This window comes from Condylura cristata, unplaced genomic scaffold (assembly GCF_000260355.1).
Source record: "Condylura cristata isolate star-nosed mole 26May11 unplaced genomic scaffold, ConCri1.0 scaffold00028, whole genome shotgun sequence".
Classification (NCBI taxonomy): Eukaryota; Metazoa; Chordata; class Mammalia; order Eulipotyphla; family Talpidae; genus Condylura; species Condylura cristata.
The window spans coordinates 2102139-2127305 of NW_004567129.1; the positions used below are offsets into that span (position 1 = coordinate 2102139).

Here is a 25167-nt window from a genome sequence, read left to right on the forward strand (position 1 = left end):
TGAATAAATAAATCTAAAGAAAAAAGGGAAAGCATTTTTTCTGAACGTGTTAAGAAGCAAGGACCTGGATTTACAGGATAACAAAACAGCTAACTTGTGTTGGGTACATCCGTGCAAAACCCTGTTCTAGAAAACTTACCTGCATCCCATAAACCCTTTCAGGTGTTTAATCCCATTAACCCTTTGAGGCAATTAATCCCATTAGACATCAGGAAGCTGGCTCCAGTGGTCCTGCGGCTGGTAAATGGGACCAAGGGCAGGGCTGGCCCGGAGAGCCCTGGAGGCCAGTTGGCAGAGCCCAGGCTCACAACTCAGACTATGAAATGTAAGTGATCCAGCGATTAGCATTTTAACTAGTTACTCTCGACTAAATCGTGAAGATTAAAATGTAATCAAGAAGCAGGAGTAAAAAAAACACAAGACTTAGATAATCCAAATAAGCATTACCACTTTTGCTGTGCTTTAGAATAAAACTACCCACATTTCAAAATACAACTCTGGATTGTAACCAAACTTGAAGCTAAAGCAGACACATCACAGTTTTTAATTTGCCAGATATTCTTTTAATGAGAATTATAAAAGACCAAAAACATTTTTTTTTTGCAATCTGCCTTTTTAAACAAATGATTTGCTTTTAATTACAAATACTGTGTTAGATGATGCCTTCTTTTGCAAAACCAATAGATACAATAACAAATTTCAAACATGTGATTTGTCCAAGAAATTTGGGGAAGAGGAAGCCTGATTTTTTTCTTCAGTATTTAAAAAAAAAAAAAAATCAGTATTCCATAACCTTACAAAGAATAAGTTTAATGGTATGACTCAACTGGAGAGAAAAGAGAAACCATCTAATAGCTGCTTGAAATATTTTATTGGGTAATACGGATGTTACCTTTCTTTTCTGGAACCCTTCAACAAAATAGCTGAATTAAAATATTTCTAATGGATTGATTAATGGTGGGAAAGAAAGTATGTATTGAACACAAATGTATGAACTTTACCATAAACAATTATGCATATCAAAAAGGACACTAACTTTAAAAAGGTACAAAAAAATGGGAGGAAAAGTCTGAATTACAGAAAAGAAAGTCAATTTATTTAATGAAAAACTAGAATTAATAAAAATTAGCAAATACACACACAAAGTAACACAGCAGCACTATGTATTAACTCACAAAGGGAAAAGCAGTGGTCCAGGACCACGCAACATGGCTTGTCAGTTCAAGGGGGGATAAAACCACACACACAAGCTGCACGCACGCTCTCACACACTCGCAAAAACAGAAGCCCAGGATTTTCAACAGTACACTCAATCTACAACAAACACAAATTCAGAATTATTTTACAATGCTTCCTTTCTTAATACAAAAGATGCCCACCTTGGGTGTATATATATATATTTTTTCAGTGGTTTACTGTTGACTTATTTTTAAATATATTAGTGTTACTACATGCAACTGCTTCCTGTATTTAACAGCCTTTCTTTTTATTTACCTTCACGTGTCTAGCTTCCACCGACCAAAGTTTCAGGTTGGCAGGCGGACAGGTGCCTTGCTCTCTGTGAAACTGAATGCAACGGTTTAAACACTGGCCAGAAAATGTTTGATTGCCATTTCAGCACATGGAAATAGTTACATTGATGCCTAAATTGCCATTTTCTGCAAAAAGCTGTGCGATGCTGGTGTCAAAAACTAGGCAGTCACTATTCATAATGGCTGTCGCAATTCCCTCATGAATAGAGCGCGGCGTCGCTTCCCAAGTCAATCGCCGTCTATGACCGTTTAGCTCAAGTCGGTAAGCAAAATTTTCAGCTTGCTTGCGTGTTCCTATCAGCTGTACAATTGCAAAGAACTGCTGGTGACCATCGTATTTTTCCTGTTTCTCCAAAACTAGCATGAAGTGAAAGCCGAAGCAGGACTGCATCATCACCCAGTCAACAGCACCAGGAAGATTAATGTCTGTAGCAAGGAACACTATGTCCTCTCCCTGCAGGGTCGTGATGGACTTGTGCTGATGCATCAGGTGGGGCATGACGGCGTCCAAGGAGCCCTGCCACTTACAGGAAGCGCCGGGGCACGGGCAGGAGTAAGGCCTGAACTCGCAGAGCTCTTCGTGGTCTGCCTTCTCTGTGTGAGGCAGCGTTATTTCACACCCAGAAGAGGCATATTTACAAGGGAAAAGTACTGAATTGGCCACTTTCTCCATAGCCAGGTTGCGGATGGATCCCAATGGGCCCCGGCAAGTGGGACAACATGTGAGCTTTGGGCGACAGTTGCTACAAACAAGATGGCCACTCTGACACTGGAGAATGGGTGGTAGCACATAGTCAAAGCAGACGGGACACTCAAACAGACTGGCCAAGTCATTGTTGGAGGCGGTTGTGCCCGTCAGCGCAGGCACTCTCTGGGACGGCGTGCACTTGGAGGTTCCAGTGGGCAGTGCTGTTGCAGTCTGACGGCTCATTTCTGTAACAAATATGAATAAAAGTAAATGGAGGTAGGGAAGCAATAATGAGAACTGTAACTTGCCTTATTAGTAGTGTTTGCATGCCAGTAAACTAAAGTTTCACACAAACTTGAGGAGCTCAAGAATAAAGGAAAATAATTACGGCTTAAAAAATGAAACATAAATATGCATTTTGATGACTAGGAACCGAATGCCGCTTTTCAAAATTGTTTCTTTACAAAGTCATACAAACAGCCCTGCGTTGGACTACATGGACTACCAGGCTGAGAGAGAAACCAGGCCATAAACAACTAAACACTACTCTCTTCTCCTTTTCAATCCCCCTACTTGGTCTACTGATTTCCCATTCTGAGTCACTTGTTAACAATAGAGATGTACAGGAGGCCAATGGCTGGCTCTGATTAGCTCCTCCTAGTTGTGCTTCAGTGGGCTGTGTGGGGAGTGAGGAGGGGGCCACAAGGGCAAGAGCCTGTGACCACCGTGCCATCAAGTCAAGTCTTCCCCTGGAACGCTAACAGGTATTGTACTTCCTACTAATCAGTGCTCCGCACCCCCAAAGAAAGTTAAGGGATAGAGAAATGGAGAGCCACCCTCAAAAGTTTTTCAGTCTGGTATTTGGAGAACATAGTATTATTCCACTCTAATTCCATTCCACAAGATAAGCTGTATCTTGCAAGCAAAGGACAAAGTCAGCAAAAGGTAGAACACATAAACACACTGGGGATATGGTCAAAGAAGTCCATGTACCTAGGGCTAACAAGCGCTGCTGAGCAGCAAGAGTAAGTAGTAAACGTTAAAGAGATAAATGTCATCTCAATGAAATGAAGAACAATGAAACTGACTTGTCAAGCTGAATCTAAGATTTAAAAAAGCACCTTTCCCCAGAAATCTACCTCTGTTGAGATGCAATAGGCCACTATTTCTCTTGTGGTCTGACAAAAGAACAAGCAGTCTGCTGTTGTCCTAGAACTCCCAAAAACTATACTATCACCATCTTCCTCTAAAATTAAAATGTTACTACTTTCTTAACTACAATGATTGCTATACAAAATTTAACTTTGAGAAAATAATGCTGCTTAAAAAGTGGCCAAAGTAAATGCAATTTTGGTTCTACATCAATCCATAACAGGTACCTTAAATGAGGGCTGAGGGCTGCACTAAAAATGAATAGTCTAAAGTTCAAGGAGAAACAAAATTCCATCACAGTGTAGCTTATCCCATGGATTTAGGACATCAATCGACTCATCATATGAAGTGCCGGCATGACCCAGATGTCCTACCCAATAAAAGAACTATCAAGAAACTTCTGTATAATGTGGGCACCCATCTGTATGCATGGCAGGCCATACAGGTCAGGCCCTCTGTTAAAAAGGGGTAGGAGGCAGCCTGAGCGGTGCTGATGTCTGTTTCACAGCCTGTTTTACTCTGCTCACTTAAATGAGCAACACAGTTGGTGCACAGTGATTCCCTGGGCAAAAAAGGTCTAAACCTCCCATGTCTTTGAAACCACTAATCCCAAGCAGCTAATCAAATGGAAAGGCTGTAATCAACAGCTTATATGCAACATAACTAACCGAGTACCCTTTTGTTTAATTTCCTGATCTAGCAATAGTTGTACATTTATCATCAATAGCTCAGTATGGTATAATAATATACCTATCATTTTTCCGAGTGTTGTATCAAATAGTTAAAATTCCTCTTCAAGGTGTAAATTTGGCCAGGATTTATTGTGAATGGAGGCATTTGGGGATAGCAGCTGCTAAAATTCTCCCAGTTCCCCACAATGAAACACTCAGCTCCATCTTCAAATAGTGAAAGAATTCCCAACCACGCAGCTGGCCTGCAGGTATGAACCAAGAACTCAAGTTTTTGGACAACCCCACACAAGTCACCTGAGTTGGATTTAAACTTGAGAAAAGCACAGCAGGTTAACAGAAACATCCTTGCAGGCTCAGTCACACTGCAGCCATTCCCTAGCCGAGTCAGATTCCACTGGCCTGCAACACTTCCAGTTCAGCAGTATAAGCAACCCACCCTCATATGGCAGTTCCTGTTCTCTTCCTGGCCCCAGCTGCTGGTAAACGTGTGCATGACGACCCTTCAGGAGCACAGAGTACAGAGAAGGCTCGGCGGTGACTTCCCCATCCTAAGTCAGGCATCGCAGCCTCTTTCCCCAAGAAGCACAGACAATTTGGAACAGAGGTCCCTCCCAGATGCCTTGACTTGTAAGCACGCCGAGGGTCAAGCTATCAAGAAAGGAAGTGTCCTCCATTCACCCAGGAGCACGGGCCACACAGGCCAGTCTCTCCAGTCCCAGGAAAGTTGACCCACCTACCACACCTTTTACCAGCTCAAATTCGCCTGCGTTTCCAAAACATGGGAGCCTGAAAGGGCTTTTTTTTTTAAAGATTTATTTATTTGTGCATATAGAACTGGGGTACAGGCCAGAGGCTCAGGGGCAGTGAGAGGTTTCACCAGAGACAGAGTGGGGAGCAGAACAGGCAGATGGACGAAGTACACTGCTCAGGGGAGCAGCGGGCGGGTCAGGAGAGGTCTGCCGCGCCATGTGGTCACCTCCAGGGCAGGCGGGAATCGAACTCATGCGGAAGCGGCTTTAGATTTTCAGTGCTGTGCTTTAAACCCACTGCACCACCAGGGAGGGCCGAAAGGGCTCTTTTAAACTTCATCTGTCTCAGAAATTTGTCTTCCTCAGATTCCCTGGTTCCGAGCAGTTCTGAAGATAAGACTGGGAAGTAGCTTGCAGGGCCACAGGGAAAGAGGTGCTCGCTGAGAGAGGGCTTTTGAGTGAAGATGGGCCCCAGTCCACAGGCAGGACTGAGGCAAGCTGGGAAAGCCAGCTCTGAGGTTTGCCAGGCGCCGGGAACAAGGCCCACAGCAGACCGCGCAGGGGTGGGGCAGACAGCCCCACCCCACAGGGATGGAGCCTCCCAACACAACAGTTTTCTGCCGCATAACTCCTCCTCAAACACCCCGCCCCAGCATCACCAATTCCCAGGATTTCTCAGCATTTCCACCGCTAAAATTTAGGTTGAATCACTGCATTTTTTGTAGGCCAAAATGATCAGATTTCCTATGATTTCAACCTAGAGGGAAACACATGGGAAATATGACCAGAAAGGCATTCTTTACTACACTATGCCTGGTTAAGCTTGGGGAAGTTGTACAGGGTTAAAAACACCCCGAACTCATTCAGTAACTATTCTACAAGCATCCACTGTCCTAGTTCCTGAATTCTAACCCCTCCGTTTCTACTGCTGTTGGCACCATGTTTTTACTCCCTCTTTCAAAATGACTGCAGTGAGCATAGTAAACACACACAGCCAAAATAAACTATACTTCAACCTCCAAACTGAGATGACATTTTCTTCCTTCCCGTTCTGGGAAAGTCATCTTAAGCAGCCCCATTAAGCAGAGGAGCTGGTTTTGTTTTTAAACAAGCATTACCCTTGCCCCAATAAAGTCCTGGGCCTCAGATTTGCATTGCATCAGCCTCATGCAGAGGTTTAACCTGTCATTACATCATGTTTAGGGCAGCCTTTAAACCAGTGAGAGCTGCTCGTGGGGCGTGAACCCTGTGCAACATAGTGTAGATTATACATGTTTCGGTGACAAATTTTAACTCTAACCACTTCCCCAACCTATTAGTAGCATGTATGTTCCATCACCTCAACATCATTTTCAAGGTTAGGATACAAAACAGCATTAGGAATAGAAGTATAACTGAAAATAATCTCCCCCACAGACAAATATAAATCACTATCTCCTCATCTTTATGTGCTCATACATATTCATTCTAGGTAGGTCTCAGGTTTCTAGGACAAGTATTTCAAATACTTTGGGCAGAGAACTTCTTTCCAAACAAAATTAAAACAGAACCACCCAGATGTATAAGGGGATGACTGATTCCTCATGCAAAAACAAACTTTTAATTATTTTTTTTCTAGCTACTCTAACACACAACAATCTTGTGCTTACCATTGTCTTTCAGCTCATAAATAATATCCCATGTCAGAGATGTCTAAATCTTAATGCATGCCACTGAACTTGTGAAAAATGTTACAACAGGAAGCTAATAGTTACTTACAAAATACAAAGAAATAGCATCAGATCAAAATGTGAGGTAAGTTACAAGTTTTTGCCAAACTAAAGGGTCTGTAGAGCCTTAGAACGCAGTGGGAAAGCCACTAGTCAACTGACAGGCCTCTCAATTTCATGAGACTAGAGAGAGCAGAAGTAAAAGCATTCTAGACTCCTCCTAAATTCATACCTAGTTTCACCACAAGCTTACATGTGAAACTGGGCCATTTCTAGCTTCATCACTTTTGTCTGGATTAAGGGGAAATAAGTAACTTATGTGTCTTAGAAAGGCTTTATTCCAATATATTGTAGGTATTCACCCAAGTCCTTCAAAACTTAACTGCCTGAAGTCAACTAACAGAACTTGTGGTTTTCATATATATACTCTAAAAGATTTCTTAAGTTTGCAAGGTCAGCTGTTGCTTACCTTTTTTTTTTTTTAGCATAATAAACCTTAAAAGAATTTTAGCATAATAAACCTTAAAAGGTCATCACACACACTGGTTTTACAAAAAGCTAAAAATTTCAGAAACTACACTGAAATATGCCTATAGAAGCCAGTGAGTTCACAATTCTCTTTCTAAAGGATGTATGTACTGCAATCCCAGTTTGATATAAATTTAGATTTTAATCTAATTGAGATACTTTACAATCAGTCTTTAGTGTTTTCTTAGTAGTTTAAAGCCCTTAACCACTGCTTTGCCATATTAGCATATACTTAAAGAAGTAGACGGATTAAGCTTTTATTCTAAATTTCATGTGGGAACCTGTTTCCTTTTATAAATGACAGATTAGTCATAATCTCACATATAGCTACTCTAACATACAACAATCTTGTGCTTACCATTCTCTTTCAGCTCATAAATAATACTTGTCAGAGATGTCTTAATACATGCCATTGAACTTGTGAAAAATGTTACCACAGGAAGCTAATAGTTTCTTACAAAATAAAACTTAAAAAGAAATGTCATCAGATCAAAATGTGAGGTAAGTTACAAGCAGTACAAAGAACAGTATGGATAAGAGGAAATTGAGAAATCAGGAAGCCTATAGGCAAGAAAATGACCAATGATTTAGTTACCTGAATGGTAGGACACTGGTACTGGTAACTATTAACTATGTATCATTCAAAGGGGACAGTAAAAGGCTGTTCTATAACTGTTAGTCAAAGAATTCTAAAAACAATCGAAATAGGATTTTGCATACTTAATTTCGTAACAGAAAATGTAAAATGACAATGCCTCACTTTTACTTCACCATTACTCCCCAAAATATATTAAAGCAGTGTACTTCAGTGGGCCTGCCTGTTCTGCTCCTCACTGTCTCTGGTGAATCCTCCGACCTTCTGCACCTCTGGCCTGCACCCCAACTCTTATATGTATAAATCTTTTTAATAGATCAAATTTCGTTATAAAACAATAATGTTAAGAGGGAAAACCTATTAGTTTTCAGTACTATAGCCAATGAGAAGAATTTTGTAAGTTGTATTTTCCTAAAAGCTTCATTTTCCTGAAGATAACTAAAACTCCTATAGCTATAGAAGACCATTTGTCTAGTAAGATGACAATCTGAAGTGGTGGAAAACCAAGGACAGTACCTGGTAGAAAGCTACTATAAAAACAGAAGCCTGAGCAAAGACAATAACACAGTAAATAACAGAAAATGCAAACCAGAACAAGTGTGTAACACTTGCTTTTTTTGCTTCAAAGTGCCTAAATTATTCTGACTCTTCCACCTCTGGCTTAAAAAGAAAAACACAATACCAGCATATACTTGATCAGAACCTGTCAGCTACTATGCCAGATACTAGAACATAACAGGCTAAATGCAAAGAGTTAAGACTGGAGATTAGAGTTGTGAACATACAGATGTTATGTAAAGTCACAGGAGTTATTAGCCTAAGCAAGAGAAATCCCAACATTTAAAGATTTACAAGTGCGTTAGAAGTCTAAGAGGCGGTGGCCACCCCTACACAGCAATACTTTTCATTTTATTATGCTTACTAATTATCTAGGGATTTTTCTTAGTTTTTTAAATGAAGATTCTGATTCACTATGCCTGAAGACAGTGTTCAGAGTCTGCATTTTCAACCAACTCCAGGTGTGGCCAACATGAATGAGATAACACCTACCCAATATTGAGTAGTAAAATCTAAGGAGCCACTAAGAGAAACAAAAGTGAGATGAAAACCAGGAGGACATTATCTCAAACTCAAGACAGAAACTTAAGATACATGAACTCGTAATACATCAATATTAGAATAAATTATGGTTTATTATATTCTTATAGGGAACTTACAAATTTCTTTAGCCAGGGAACAAAATTAAGAAAAAGACAAAAAACAGACATGTTTAAAAGAATGTCTGCTTTTCAAGGAATATGGTACTCAGGAACTCTTCAGAAGATACTAAAGGGGGGAGAACCAATCAAATGATGAATCAAAACAACTTAGAAATTGTGACCCTGTTTGTAAAAGGATTAGTCAATAATGACTCCATTTAAACAGACTTAAGACTAAACTGTGGGCATTATAATGACTAATTAAGATGTAAACCTCTAAGATTTGGCAAGGTGCAAATATATCAGTAATTAAAAAGTCAAGTAGTGAGGTAGACAGTAAAATGAATGGCACAGTCAGCCATGTGGAATCTGCTGAGGTGTCAAGCAAACCAGGCATAAAGGTATCCATGGATTTGCAATATGGGAGTTACCAGTGGCCTCTGCAGTAACAAGGAGATACTGACTAGAGTGGAAGGCAGATTGTGACAGGATGCTGTGTGGGGCTAACATTCGAGAAGTAGGGCTGTGGAGAGAAATGAGTCAGCAGGAAGGCCCAGGACATTTTAGTCCTTGGTTCCCTCCTTCATTTATTCTTCAGTAAGTGACCAGAATAAAATGAAGGCTGATATATGAGTTCAGAAAAGAGAATAATCCAAGAAAAGTGGCAATGTGATAAAATTTAAGTTCTTGGTAAGGTGAGAGGGAATTCAAAACTCAACAGAGAGGGCTAGACTTCATTAAAAGAAATACTTTCTCCAAGGTGTGAACAGAGAAAACAGATGTCTAGTTTTGGGTATAAGAGGGAGGTTAAGAAAGTTTCTAAGAGTTTCTATTTTCTTTGCAAAGGAAGCAGAGGCATCCTCTTTTGAGGGGGAAGGGCATGATGAAGATATGACAATGTCAGAGGCTTAAAGAGATCCCTCATTAAGCATCAAGTCACAGCAGAGTACTGTTCCATGAATTAGAATGGATTGTTAGGACATTTTGAGAACACATTCAAATACATGTAAGTCATCATCGAGGGTTCTCAAAAAAATCCCTATTGTCTTTTTTAAAAACCAAAGGAGAAAGAAAGAAAAAACCAAACAAACAAATGTAAGAGACATTTTATGGGAGTAGAAAAGGGGATGGGATCAGAACTGGGTGTGAGAAGCGCATGAGGATTACAACTGAGATGGAAAAAGGCACAAAATGAAGAATGATGTAAAAAAAATGTTTAAATATTAAAAAAAAACCCAAAGGAGAAATAATTTGTCATTAGCCTGTTATCCAAACTTTAGGATTAGAACTCTAAAACTAACCAGAAAGGTTAAATTTAATAGCAATTCCAAGCTCTAGGAGCATCATGGAGCCCTGAACTTTTGCTCTGCTGGTAGAAATACAAATATAGTATAACCACATCTTCATAACTGCAAAAAACCCTATTGAACAGAAAAAAGTCTATGTTCTATTTTACTAGCTATTATCCTGATATTTTTATTACACATTGAATATTTTATGAACATCAAGATAGTATTAAAGATTACACATAGAAGGAATAGCATGTAAACACACTAAACTCACTCATCCCTAATATCCCTTGCAACACATACATACATGCTTCTGGATATAACTCACCACTGAGAATTTAAAATTCACTTTGAAATAATGCAATGACCTCTGACAAAACAAAGGCAATACAATGGCAAAAAGATACTTTTAACAAATAATGCTGAACAGCTCATATGCATGTGTAAAAAACTGAACCTACACATAGATTTTTACATTCTTCACAAAAATTAACAAAATGGATCACGCACCTAAATGTAAAACTTTGAAACTAAAAACCTAGGAGAAAAGTCTAAACGATGCTGATGTCTAGCAATGGATTTTCAGAAACGCCAATGACACAAACCTGGAAAGAAACATTTGGTAAGCTGAGCTTGATTAAAATTCTAAATATCTACTCTGCAAAATACAGCGTCAAGAGAATGAAAAGATAAACCATTATCTTTTGTGGGAAAAGTATTTGCAAAAGATTTATCTGATAAAGGACTGTTGTCCAAAATATACAAAGAACTCTCAATGAGAGAACTAAGTCAGTTAAATAATGGGCCAAAGACCTTACCAGACACCTATACAAAGGCTACACAGACAGCAAGTGGGCATGTGAAAACATGGTCCACATCTACTGTCACTATGGAAGGGCAATAAATGTGGAATATCACTACACACCTGTTAACGTGGCCAGAATCTAGAACACTGACAGTATCAAATGCTGGTGGGGATGTGGAAGTTACTTCTCTCATCCATTGCTAGTGGTGGGAATAAAAATGGTGTAGGCAACTCTGCAAGGAAGGGTGGCCATTTCTTACAAGCCCAAAAATATTTTTTGCATACACAGATGTCTATAGCAGCCTTATTCATAACTGCCAAAATTTAGAAGCAACCTTTAGTATGAGAGAAAGTAAATACATTGGCACACCTGATGGCACAGTGTTCAGTGATAAAAGAACTGAGCCATCAATCAAGTAATGAAAAGACATGGAAAATCAAATGCAAATGACTAAGTAAAAAGAAGTCAATCTGAAAAGGCTACATACTGTATGATTCCAATTAAATGAGAGTCTCAAAAAGGCAAAAAACTAAAGAGTGTTTGCTAGTAGTTAGGGTGGAGAGATGGATGAGTAAGTGTACAAAGATGATTTGTAGGGCAGTGAAACTATTCACTGTAATGGTAGACACATCATTACACATTTTTCAAAATTCATGTAATACTTAACACTAAGAATGCACCATTAATGGAACTATGGACTCTGGGTCCTAATGTATCAAACTGATATACATATCAAATGTATCAAGTTTAACAAATATACACCATGTGTATGTGGGGAATAGCTTGTGCCCTTTCCTTGCTGTAAACCATAAACTGCTCTTAAAAAAAAAAAAAAGTATCTTGAACAAAATGGGTTTGAAATGCCAACAAATACAGCAGTGTCAATGTATTTTCTTTTACAATTTCTTAGTAGCTTTTTTCTCTAGCTTACTTTACTATAAAAGATACCTTTAAGTATGCAAGATACAAAATGTTAGATAACTGCTATGTTATCACTAAAGATTTCTGGCCTAAGCAGAGTAGTAGCAGCCACGTTTTGGGGGTTAAAGAGTTTATTTATACACTGTGGCTTCCCTGGTAGCAGAGGGGTTAAGTAAGTCTCAGCACTGTGGCCTGAGATGGATCCCTGGCCAAGCTGATCTGGTGCAGCAAACTCTCCAGTCTCACCCACTGCTCCCTTAGCAGTGTATTTCAGTAAATCAGCCTGTTTTGCTCCCCACTCCATCTCTGGTGAACCCTCTCATTCTCACTTCCCCTGCAACTCTGATCTACACCCTGTTCTTACAGGCATAAATAAATCTTAACAAAATAAAAAAACTAATACACTGATTTGACTTCAATGCACATGATGTTCAGGGGGTCAGATGTACTTTAAAAACATACCAAATGACAAATAATCATTTTATCACAATAAACATACATTTTTAAAAACTAAATGTTCACTTACACTAGGGAAATGGAAATCAAAACCACAATGAGAAACCACCTTACACCAGTGAGACCAGCATGTATTAGAAAAAAACTAACAACCATTAATGTTGGTGAGGATGTGGAGAAAAGGAACTCTCCTGCACTGCTGGTAGGGATGCAAACTGGTCCAACCACTATGGAAAGCTGTTTGCAGGTTTCTGAAACTGCTATAAATGGAGCTTCTTATAGGACCCAGCAAACCCACTCCTAGGAATCAACCCAAAGGACACAAAAACAGTAAATCAAAAGGACACCTGCACCCCTACATTTTTTTAATCATTTTTAAGTCTATATAAAAATTTATTTTTACATCATTTTGTGCATTTTTCTATCTCAGTTGTAATCCCCTTGGACTTTCCATCACCAAATCACCCATGTGCCATCACCATAGTCCAGTGTATCCCCCCCCCACTGTTTCTGATCCCATTCCCCACTCCACCCCCACAAAATGTCTCTGGTATATAGCTGTTCATCATTATTATTATTTTCTCGCCTGTTCCATTATATTCCTGCTATGAGAAACCATCCGGTATATTTTCTTTTCTTTCTGGCTAATCTCACGAAGCATGATCTTTTCCAGTTCCATCCATGTTGCTGCAAAAGACATGTGTTTCTTTTTTTCTTTTTTTGGCTGCTGAGTAATATTCCATTGTGTATATGTGCCACATCTTTTTAATCCAGTCATCCATTTTTGGGCATTTGGGCTGTTTCCATGTCTTTCCAATTGTGAATGAAGCAGCAGTAAACATGGGGAGCACGTTTAATGTAACACTGCTTATAACAGGTAAGCTATAGAACAGCCCAAATGTCCAAAAACAACAGATGACTGGATCAAGAAGATATGGTATATATACACAACAGAATAGGATCCAGCAACCAAAATAGATAAACTCGTGCAACATAGGTGGAGCTCTAAGGGGTTATGCTCAGTGAAATGAACCAGAGGGAAAAAGAAAAAAAATAGATGTTTCCACTTATCAGAGGATTATAGAGAAACCAATTAAGGGATCAGAAAGAAAAAGAAAAACAGGCAACTATAACTCAGAGATATTCTGCAGAGGAGAAAGAGGGATCAGAACAGGGGTAAGAAGAGCACAGGGGACTATGGTGATGAGGCATAGGTGAGCTGGTGGTGGGAATTCTATGGGGACTACACCTGAGAGGAGAAAGCAAACATTGTACAAAAATGAGCAGTGATGTAAAATATATATAAATAATTTTTAAAAGTGGATGTTATTTCTATACCAATTCTCTAGGTTTCTAAAATATTTGACATCAGTGTTGCATAGGCCCATTAATTCCTAAATAACAATTTCATTTTCCAAAATGCACAACTGTAACAAGCTTCAAAAATATGCTGCCCAGGTCCTCCCTGGTGGCGCAGCAGGTTAAAGCGCTGCACTGAGAAGCTGAAGCCACTTCCCCATGAGTTCGATTCCCGCCTGCCCCGGAGGTGACCACATGGTGCGGCAGACCTCTCCTGGCCCGCCCGCTGCTCCCCTCAGCAGTGTACTTCGTCCATCTGCCTGTTCTGCTCCCCACTCTGTCTCTGGTGAAGCCTCTCGCCACCCCTGAGCCTCTGGCCTATACCCCAGTTCTGTATGTACAAATAAGTAAATCTTTAAAAATATATATATATATATATATGCTGCCTGTGTATAATTAAAGAACACTGGATTTGGTTGGAATGTAATTTCAAATCTGAATTCTTACTTTCACCTTTACTTTGATACTAAGAAAATTATAGTATCCCGGGTTTCACCTTTACTTTGATACTAAGAAAATTATAGTATCCCGGGTCTCAAATGTCCATTTGTGAAATAAAACCAGCAACAGCTTTTTGGACATTGATATCAAAAGAGGGAATATTTGGTCTATCAATAATATTTTGCCATGAATTACTAAATAATTCATTCTGACAAGAATTAATTCCAATAATGGTATCTCACAATATGGTAGACACACTGAACAAAAATTCAAAGGTCAAAATTATAATAAGAGCTGATAGGTACTAAGCTAAATGGAAAAAGAGCACACTGACTGAGGCAGAACTAAAGAAACAGTAAAAAGTGGCATACATTTTATGATTGATGACTCTTTACTATTAAAATAATAGAAAAATAATGGAATTTATGGAAAATGTCTTATTTAATCATAAAGGCTATTTAAATTAAATTATATCCCACTGAAGTAGCTATCATCTGTGTCCACATAAGCATTACATATGAAACTAACTCATTTCAAATTTAGGTCCTATTCTCAAGTGTCCATATTTCTCCACCAAAAGTTTAATGCTTTATTTTCCTGTGTTTAATAATCCAAACAGCACTAGCAATTCTGAATCATCTGAATCCAATTGTTAAGTGATGTAATTAAATGACCCTGTTTGCATTTATGGTCACACTAGCTCCGAGATGAAACAACATTATTTTAATTAAGACAGGCTAAAGAGAAAAGCAGAGGGGGTCCTAACACATAAATTTTGCATCTGTGTGAAGCAAAGTACAATGACATCATGGTTTTCTTTGAAGCACTTACATACTGGTGAGAAAATACATCACGTGATAAAAGGGCAAGTATGCAACCTGCACAGTTAGCAGTCAGTTCCATGACCTTACTGTTGGAAAACTTCATTTTAGCAACAGTATCCATTACTATAGAAAAATCAGTATTTATTTGAATTTCACTGGCTTTAGTTAATTGTATTCCATTTGCGAGTTCTGAATCTCACCTCAGAGTAGATCACCGACTTTGCACAATCTTGGTTTCCTACCTCACTGGTTACTCCTCAGCTTCCTTTTTTTTGACTTCCTGCTTTCCTCCCCAAACTTGCAAATTTGTAAGCTGTTCAGGTGCTCTTCCTCAACTTTGGTAATGTCAGTCTGTTTTGTAATTTTAAATTCAATATATCAAGAATTTCAAAATTTTTATCTCCACCTCAGATTAAAAACAATACCCCCAAAACCCTCCAAGTTTTGTTCTTAAACACCAGATTTGTGCATCCAACTACCTCCCACATATGGGGTTAGGGGGATAAAGCTTAACCCCTATGTTCCAATACTAGGTTATGATGCTTGAGTTTTTAAAATACTTTCTCCTGGATGGTCACACACTGTCATTTCCACCCCGTCATTTCTCGTATGTTACCTTCTCAATGAGCTGTACCCTCACCCCCTCCATTTAAAAGTAACCAGCACTCTGTCCACTGCCCCCTTCATTGTCCACTCCTAATCCTTGCCCATTCCACTTTTCCTCTTATCAACCCTCCTACCCAACACCACTTAACATCATATACAGTTACTATTTATTGTTGTAGCCTGGCCCCCAAAGTGGAAGGGAGGAATTTTTATCTGGCTCAATGAGATATCCCAAACACTTATAACAGTGCCTGGCACAAAACTCAAAGCTGTTGGATCGATAAATAACAACAAAATAGCTTTGGACTTTTGAACAATAACACCCAAAGCTAGATACAACAGAACAAGCTTTTCAAAATACTCAAAGGATTACCACCCTAGAATTCAATATATCCAATTTATCCTCAAAACAAGTATTGAGGTCAGAAAAATGGTGCAAAGTTTCAAAACTTTACCCTCCCTGGACATATTTTCTCAGGAAGTTCCTGAAGGACAAACTCTTCAAATACAATGGAATGAACCAACAAAACGGACAGCATGAGCTACCAAAAACAGAAGACTTAATCCAGAAGAAAAGATGAAGGGAATACTGAGGTAATGACAGCTTCACAGTAAAGGAAGAAAATAAAGTGAGGCACCCGAGCAATTTGAACATCAAGATAAATGGCACAGAATAAGGGATAGCATTAGTAGTAAACACGAAGGGGAGGCAAAGACAAAAAAACAGCAAACAAAGAAAGCCGATAAGTAGTGCAGTTAGAGTATCAGTCATTTACTATATTGCTCAAACTAAATTTAAGACAGCTAAGTAATGAGCACACAAAACTGATGTGAGGAGTGTGGAAATGGGATGTGCCCAGGTGGTAGGGCCCCAACCAGTTACATCCACAAGAACAACAGATAAGGAAATCGGGAGGGGAGGGGCAGAATTTTTCTCTAACAAGTTTTATAGGATATTTGATTTTAAACTGTATGTGCATTAAGAGTCAAAGGTTATAGAAAAAGAGGCTAAACTGTATGTGCATTAAGAGTCAAAGGTTATACAAAAAGAGGCTAAGGTTCAAAAACTTAGAATGAGAGACACCAATATGCATGAATGAGTTAAAAATGTGTGTTCAGAAACAGTGGGGGGAGGGAAATGCACTGGACTATGGTGATGGTGCATGGGTGAGCTGGTGATGGGAAACCCACGGGGGATTACAACTGAGATGGCAAATTGCACAAAATTATATGAAAATAAACTGTATTATTTATTTTTAATAAATGTGTGTTCAATGATTTGATTCTAAGTATCAGCAAAGATGTGGAGAAAATCTTCCTACACTATTAGAAATGTCCACTGTGAACTAGTAAGATCTAGCAGTTTGTTTCAATCCAGTAATTCTTCTAAAAGCTCATCCTTAACACACAAGCTCCAGAGCAATCCTATTTATAATGACAATCTTAAAAACAGCCCTATCTTAAGAGTGGTTAAATTATGGTCTATAGAACAGAATACTATAAACTCCCTTAAAAATAAACAAGTGGACTCATCTCTACTGTATACAAGAATAAGACTGCTCAAGTGATTAGAGTAAAAAGAAGCTACAGAACAGGCACACTACAACTCCATTTATGTTAAAATAAAGTTACTTGGGTATGCATAGTGAAGCTATCCATTTTAATGTATGTGTATTCAATGTAATGGAACAAAAAAGTAACTGGAAGGGCATACAAACTGCATGCTGTGGTTTAATGGCTTACTGTGAGGGAGTAGACAAGTGTAAGTCAAAGTTAGAACCAAAACTGCAGAAAACACACCGCTGAACTATGTAAGTATACAAAATATCAAGTATTACAGAATAGACTGTAAGCACAAATGTTATTTGGTTGAAAATGTTTAGTCACTGACAATAGGTAATCCTTTAATAGGGAAATAACTGTAAGGATTCAAATAAGACAAAAAAACAAATTATAAAATATTTATGGCTGACTTAAAACACTCAAATTTCATACATGTATTCTAATAATACTTCTTTTTAAAATCTTAAATTTTTCATTTTAAAAGTACAGGACAAAATGTTCTTATCATTTATCTTAACAGATTTAGATGGTGGCCCCCTCTTTTTGGCCCCCTTTTGGTAACCAAAAGGATATAGTTTGCAGAAATTAACTCACAACTATCTTTACTAACAAGATATGAAGTTGTTATAGCAATGCTAAATCAGGATCCTTGACCCAAAAAAAGCTGCATTCAAATAAGCAAAAGGCAAAACACAGAAGGGGGCTTGGGTAAACAAGCCTTAACAATCAGGATTACTTTATTTATACAAACCAATTATTGAAGAAATTTGCCCAAGGTGATACCTTTACAAAGAAGCTAGAAAATAATTTCACTATACCATCCACACCATAGCTTAACCCTGTCCATAGCTTAAGGATAACAAGCATAGTATAAGCCTTCCAATAAAAGTTAACACTAGCATTCATTTTAATTTTTTAAGCATTTTCCACAAACAATATGTCCTTTATAAATATTTTTTTCTCCAAAAGTCTTCCTCCTACTTTCTCCTTCTAGTTCCTTCCATATGTATTCCCAAAATCCCTGCTATTCAAAGCAAACAAAAACCACAAGTTCATCTTGATTGGGCAACCTCAAGTCTCAGGAATAATGTCTGCCAACATCATTCTGGTTATTGTGGCCCAAGCCTAGAGTAACTGACCCTAACGGACCATCTATCTCATCTGTATCATTTCAGCATAGAATTCTGAAGATTTGTTGTACAAAAATCAAAGGGAAAACAATAGAAGACATGGTTCTTTAGCTAGCAAGTACCAGGCAGAGGTCGAACGGAAAAGACATACTGCACTGTTCCATTCACATGAAACTCAGAAACAGGCAAAAATCAATCATCGGTGTTTCAAATCAAAAGTTGGTTTTCTTGGGAAGTAGGTGGGACGTAAGTGGTGAAAGCTTCTGGTTTAGGAATGTCCCATTTCTTGATCTGAAATGTCCCATTTCTTGGTTACAGAAGTCTCTCTGAGAATTTATCAACCCATAAGCTTTAATATGAGCATTTTCTGTACTTATGCTCTACTTCAAGAAAAGCTTGTATTTAGAAAAATGCACAACTACTTCTCTAGATTCTCCTAGAATCTGGTATCATCGCCCCTTCACAACACCTGTCTCTTTCCCTCTGCTCATTTCTGTCTCTCGCTATACCTTTAATAGATCAACAGTATAGTATTCACTAACTATAAATATTCTCAACTTAAACTTCCTTTTGAAATTTCCTTTTAAAAATTCCACAGAAGTCAAATGCTGACTTACCACCTCTTTTGCTCCCATTAGAATAAAAATGATCTTCCATTTTGGCCCGGTTTCTTCTCCACTTGTCCTGACTGATGGCTCCCTTTCAGTACCAAATCAAATCCCTCCAACATCCCAGCATCTGGCTTCTGTGGCAACCCTCCCCCTTCCTAAGCTACCTCACTGTCCCATTGTGGCTGCCTCATAGATACCTCAAATACAACATACCAGAATTTTTAATTTTACTGCTATCCTTGTGTGCCCAACTCCCCAAAGTCTCTATTTTAAACAGCATCATGAGCCACACAGTTGCTCAAACCAGAAACCACCTAATTCCTTCTTTCTCTCGCCCCTCAGTATCTAATCCATCAGCGAGTTCTGATAATTCTGTGTCCAAAATAGGTCTCACACCCATCCAATTTCTTTTTTATCTTTACTACCACGGCTTAAACCAGGTCATAGTCAACTATTGCCTGATCAAAGCAAAGACCTTCTAAACCAATCAATACCCAAAGAGCTCAAGAAATCTTAAAAAAGTGTTACACCTTTAGTTCAAACCATTTGATGGCTTCTCAGTACCCTTAAAATAAAATTCACATTCCTTACTCTGACTTTGCAGGAACTGGTCCTTGTCTATTTCGCCCCCTCACCCATTTTGCTCCAGGGACACTTCTCTGGGCTCCTTCAACAATCTATGTTCATTCCTCCCTCAGCCTTTCTTTACCTTGCTACTCCTTCTCCAACCTGAGATCTTCTCCCTTCCCTGCTTCAAATGGCTAGCACCTCATATTTTTGTCAGAGCTTAAATGTCATCACGTCCAACAGGTTTCCTCCCACACCATTCTCTACTACTGCAGTTGGATTCCCTTTTTGTTTTTTAAGATTTATTTATTTACGCACACAAGAACTAGGATACTGATCATGGTGCAGGGGGTGAGAGGATTCACCAGAGACAGAGTGGGGAGCAGAACAATCAGATGTACTGAAATACACTGTTGAGGGGAGCAGTGGTCTGCTGTGCACTGTAGGTCAGCTCCCTGGCTGCAATAATTGCAGACAGCTTCACTGTGCTGGGCTTTAACCCACTGCGCCACAAGGTAGGGCCCTGAATTCCTTTTTGACCAGTTTGTAATTCTGTTTATTTCCCTCACTAGAATGTAAGTGACAATATTAAGAAAAACTAAGTAAGCTATTCAACACTTAAGAATTTTCTTTGAACTAGAAAGTATGACTTTAGATACAAAGGTTAAAAAAGTGTCCCTGCTCTCATGGATCTAAGAAGTCACAAACACAACTAATAAGCCAGCAGCCAGGTCTGACTAACTAATCACACTGCCAACTCTAACACCCCCCCACTCCTCGCACTATGCTTAATAGTTGCTCGTGTGATAACAGAAACTAAGAAGGCTTGGACACGTAATCTGTGCAAAGTACTACAAAGATATTTGAGAGATTAAATACAATATAGAGGTGTCAAAATAGAATGTTCAAGGAGAAAGACATATATCCATTCCCAGCTAAATTATTTCAAATTGCACATTCTTTCAATCTTATCAAGTTATTTTTCTAAATTAAAATCTGCTTGTGGGGCCCTTCCTGGTGGCGCACGGGTTAAAGCACGGCACTAAGAAGCTAAAGCCCCTTCAGCCTGAGTTCAATCCCAGCCCAGGAGGTGATCCACAGGGCACTGCAGACCTCTCCTGGCTCACCCGCTGCTCCCCTCAGCAGTGTACTTCATCAGTCAGCCTGTTCTGCTCCCCACTCTGTCTCTGATGAATCCTCTCTCACCATCCCTGCATCTATGGCCTGTACCCCAGCTCTGTATGCATAAATAAATCTTAAAAAAAAAATCTGAAATTGTTGTCTTAAAATTTTATTTTACTAGTAGTATTAAATTAGTATTCCTGGCCCTCCCTGGTGGCGCAGCGGGTTAAAGCACAGCACTGAGAAGCTAAAGCCACTTCCGCATGAGTTCGATTCCCGCCTGCCCCGGAGGAGACCACATGGCGCTGCAGACCTCTCCTGACCCTCCTGACCCGCCCGCTGCTCCCCTCAGCAGTGTACTTCGTCGATCTGCCTGTTCTGCTCCCCACTCTGTCTCTAGTGAAGCCTCTCACCGCCCCTGAGCCTCTGGCCTGTACCCCAGTTCTGTATGCACAAATTAATAAATAGTAACTTTTTTAAAATTATAACTCTGTAATATATATTGCTGGATTTTGTACAGCCATCCAATCCTGCAATGATCTTTTGTATGGCTTTCACTATTAAGAATTTACCTATTTAAACTGCTAATAAATTCAACATGTAACTCTACAAAACAAAAAAAGAAAAGAATCCAGCTTGACTAAGTAGGCAGAGAGGAAATGCTGGAGATAAGACTAGAAAAGCAGGTAGACATTAAATAAGTATTTAATGAACACCTAGGTGCCAGAAACAGTACTAACTCTAATCAAATAAGGATCATCAAGACAAAGTCCTCAAAGACTGTCTGAGGGTAGCATAGTAGTACAGAAAAATTAGAGTTGAAGGGGATACAAATTACCAGCAGCCAAGAAGAAAAGAGGTTGACAACCAGTCAAAGTCCAGGAGTCCAGGGAAAGCGTCTTGGCTACATGATGTATAGGCTAAGGTTATCGTTAAGTAGGAAGAGAACCAAAATATGGTGCACAGAGGCACATGCAAGCACATGGCTGGAAATGGCCTGGAAGTAGAAAGTCAGATAAGGGAGGGATATATAGATGATGTGTGTGTGTGTGTGTGTGTGTGTATGATGTTTTCTAAACAGTGTACACTGAAAATACTCTTCATAGTTACCAGAAATATTCCCTTTGTAATTCCAATTAATTTTAGATTATGATAATCTTTTTAATCACAAATATTAAAAACTCTCTATATATATGTATATATACATACATATACTTACTAACCATATCAAGGAATGAGGGATTTATGCTGAAATTCTTGTAGATCAGGTTCACCTGTTAGAAAGTTCCATTAAACTGCGGGAGCAAAAACTAACAGGAGGGAGAGATCAAAAGCATACAGACCACTGAGAAGGCAGAACAGAAAAGTAAAAATGAAAATGTTTGTGAGGGAAGAGAGAGAGAGAGAAGCAATACCAGATTTGAAAGAATAGAAAAATCAAGCCTTGACTATTAACTGGGTGTAGAAGGTGAAAGTTCTGGATAGCTGGAAACAACAAACGTTTCAGTTTTGGGCAAATAAAGTTAAACATAAAGTAGAGAAAGACCTAGAGGAAAGACACTGCTAAGAAAAGATAAAACATGGACTGAGAGAATTTTGCAAAAGACGTAACTGATAGAAAAAGAGTGTTTTTCAAAATGTAAAAAGGAATCTTAAAAACAAAACAGCTGACTTAAAAAGGGCAAAAGACCTCAAGAGACACCTCACTAAAAACATACAGGTAGCAAAAGAGCATATAAAAAGTGCTTCACACATCACATACCGTAAGGAAACTGCAAATTAAAAATGAGTACCACTACACAGCTACCAGAAAGGTCAAAATCCAGAACACCAAATGCTAAAGGGGGTGTGGAGCAACAGACACTCATCCATTGCTGGTTGGACTATAAAACAGTGCACCAGTTTGGCAGTGTCTTACAAAACTAAACATAATCTTACCATATGATCAGGTGATCATGCTCCTCAGTATTTACCCAAAAGAGCTGACTACTTCTGTCCACAGCAGCTTTATTCAGAATAGTCAGATCATAGAAACAACCAAGATGTGTTTGGTAGGAGAAAAAATAAACAAACTAGCACATTCAGACAATGGCTAAAAAAGAATAGAGGATCAAGTCATGAAAAGGCATGGAGGAGCTTTACATGCATGGACTATGTGAGAGAAACCCATCTGAAAAGGCAAGACTATAATTCAACTAAATGACATTCTAGAAAAGGTAGGTAACTAAAGAGAGTAAGAAAATCAATGTTTGCCAGGATTTAGGGAGAAAGATAGGGCAAATATGTGGATAACAGTTTTTTTCAGGCAGTAAAACTGTTTGGTGACTTATTATACATTTGTCAAAATATACAACACACCAAGAGTGAACCATAATGTAAGCTAGGGGCATTGAGTGATGATATATCAATGTAGGTTTATCAGGTGTAACAAAAGACCAACTCTGATGGGGGAGATGTTAATAAAAAGGGAGGCTATGCATATGGAAAAATCTCTGTACCTTCTCAGTCTTGCTCTGGAACTATATCTGCTTTAGAAAATTCCAAAGTGTTTAAAAACACATAACCCACAGGCAAGAAAACATATAGATCTAGATTTCAGCAAGCAGGAGCTGAGTGTCATCAACATACAGGTAACAGTCAAGAAACAAGTACTGAGTGTTAACAGATGAGGGTACGGGAAGAAAAAAACCCATTCCTGGCTTTATGCAGATCTTCTAGTAACTACAGCCATAGAAAACCAGTAATTTAAAGTGCCTTAGAAGAAATGCTACCATTAAGGATACTTATAAAGCGGAAAAACCTGCCCGAGTTCTTCTTGTTGGAGAGGATGGGGTAGACGCTGAGGTTTTCACATAGTGGCTTTGTTTGAGGTGAGGTCAGTACCAAAAATAACCAAAATTTAAAATATTTTACAAGGTGTGTACAGAAATTTCATAACTGTAACCAAGCTGGAACAGATCTCTTTATGCAAAGAAAAGCCTTCAATCCTTACAAACTGTGTAAATCAACTACATTAATATATACTTCAAGTGGTCACTTGGCAAAGTCACATCAATCTTACTGTTACCTTTATTATGTAAGATGGTTTCTAAACAGTCTACAGTGAAAATAAAGTCCTATTCTTCCTATCATTGTTACCAAAGCTAAATATTCTCTTTGTAATTCCAATTTAGACTAATTATAATAATCTTTTTAATCGCAATTATTAAATATTGGTGTTCCCTGATGTTGTAAGAACTTCCCAAATCTTAAACAGATACTAAGCTAAATTTAATTGTTTCTGAATTTGTAGCTTGCGGGATACTTATCCCAAAGGTTCCCTATCTATTAATTATACTACTTTTCTGTTTAAAAGCATAAATGTTACTTTTTAAAAGTCTCCAGCTTTAATTTCCAGGATGAAAAAATAAACGAGCAATTTACAATAGTTCATTTTCAGTCTCAAACATTTGTCAAAAGTTCTCTTAACTGCTAAGCAAAAGCCACAATTGGAGCGAATATCTCCCAGATAAAATATTATCAGACCATTCCATTTACACCACTATACTTTGCTCTTCGGTCATGTCTACAGAGATAGTGCTAACACCATACACTCAAAGGGACTCCCCGTTTCACTTTTCCAAGCTAGTCAAGTACCTGGAAGTAAAAAAACGATCCAAAAATGCAGTGCTAAAAGAACCCCCTTTGAATCTAGTTGATTTTGTCAACCTCAGACCACTCATGACCCATTCAAACAGCTTACTGTCGACATGTCTAAATGGCATCTGCTCAGATACTCTTATCTGACAAAATGCACTGAGAGAAAAACACAAGCACCAACCTTTTGTCACTTCCCGAATTCTAGCCTATGTATTTGCAGCCCATCTATCATACCAAGAGAACCTCGGAAGTTTAGGTTAAAGAGCTGCCTTGGTGGCAAACTTGGGAAGCCCACTGCTCTCAGCCCTTCAGCTCCCATCACCTCATCCATTCTTGCAACAAGCCCACGAAGCAGGGAGTCAGTACACCCATTTTGCAGGTAAGACGGATGAAGCACAGAGGGTTGTGTATCTTGCCCAAGGTCACAACCCCGCGGGACAGCACTGGAACCAGAGCAAAGCAGAGCAGGCAGGCTGACCGCAGAGCCCATGCTCCCCAACACTCAACTGCTTCAGAGTCCACAAATTTACCCTTGACAGCCGCTCATCAAAAACGGGAAATGTCCAACTGCGGGGACTCCGCAGTCCGATACCCGAGCTTCGGCTCCTAGAACTCTCACACCGCAACTGGCACACGCCGTTTTTCCGAACGCACAAACTAGGCTTCTCGGACGTCGGAGCAAACCATTCCTGAATCTTTCCAAGAACGGGAAAAGAAAAACCTACGCCACGCGTGGCCCGGTTACCCACGTCCCTGAGTCACCAGCTAGGGACCCTAACGACCTGACACAGGGAGCCGCGGGAGGCCAAGGTTTACAATGAAACGCTGGAGCTGCCTGACCAGCGACTCCGGCCAGCTCCAGTCCCTCGACATAAACAAGGGAGGAGGCTGCATTCTTCCCACCGCACAATGAAGGCTCAGGCGGAGCAAGCACGCAGCACAGGCAACCGCGGCCGGCTCGGCCCGGGTCGGGGCAGGCGGGGGTGCCG

General features: G+C 39.3%; 1 protein-coding gene across 5 annotated transcripts; it reads right to left on the reverse strand.

Annotated features, from left to right (window-relative positions):
* Positions 1-540: 540 nt before the first annotated feature.
* On the reverse strand, positions 541-25076 carry SIAH1 (siah E3 ubiquitin protein ligase 1). 5 transcript variants are annotated; one of them, XM_012730772.1, is made up of 3 exons: positions 24709-25076; positions 21763-21813; positions 541-2465 (listed from the first exon to the last, which is right to left on the reverse strand). In XM_012730772.1, the coding sequence occupies exon 3, from the start codon at positions 2461-2463 to the stop codon at positions 1615-1617; it is 849 nt and encodes a 282-aa protein (XP_012586226.1). In that variant the 5' UTR covers positions 2464-2465; positions 21763-21813; positions 24709-25076; the 3' UTR covers positions 541-1614. The 5 variants fall into 5 exon arrangements, with proteins under 5 accessions (XP_012586226.1, XP_012586225.1, XP_012586224.1 ...); XM_012730771.1 differs by lacking the exon at positions 21763-21813; XM_012730770.1 differs by lacking the exon at positions 24709-25076 and having other exon boundaries at positions 21763-21912.
* Positions 25077-25167: the final 91 nt, after the last annotated feature.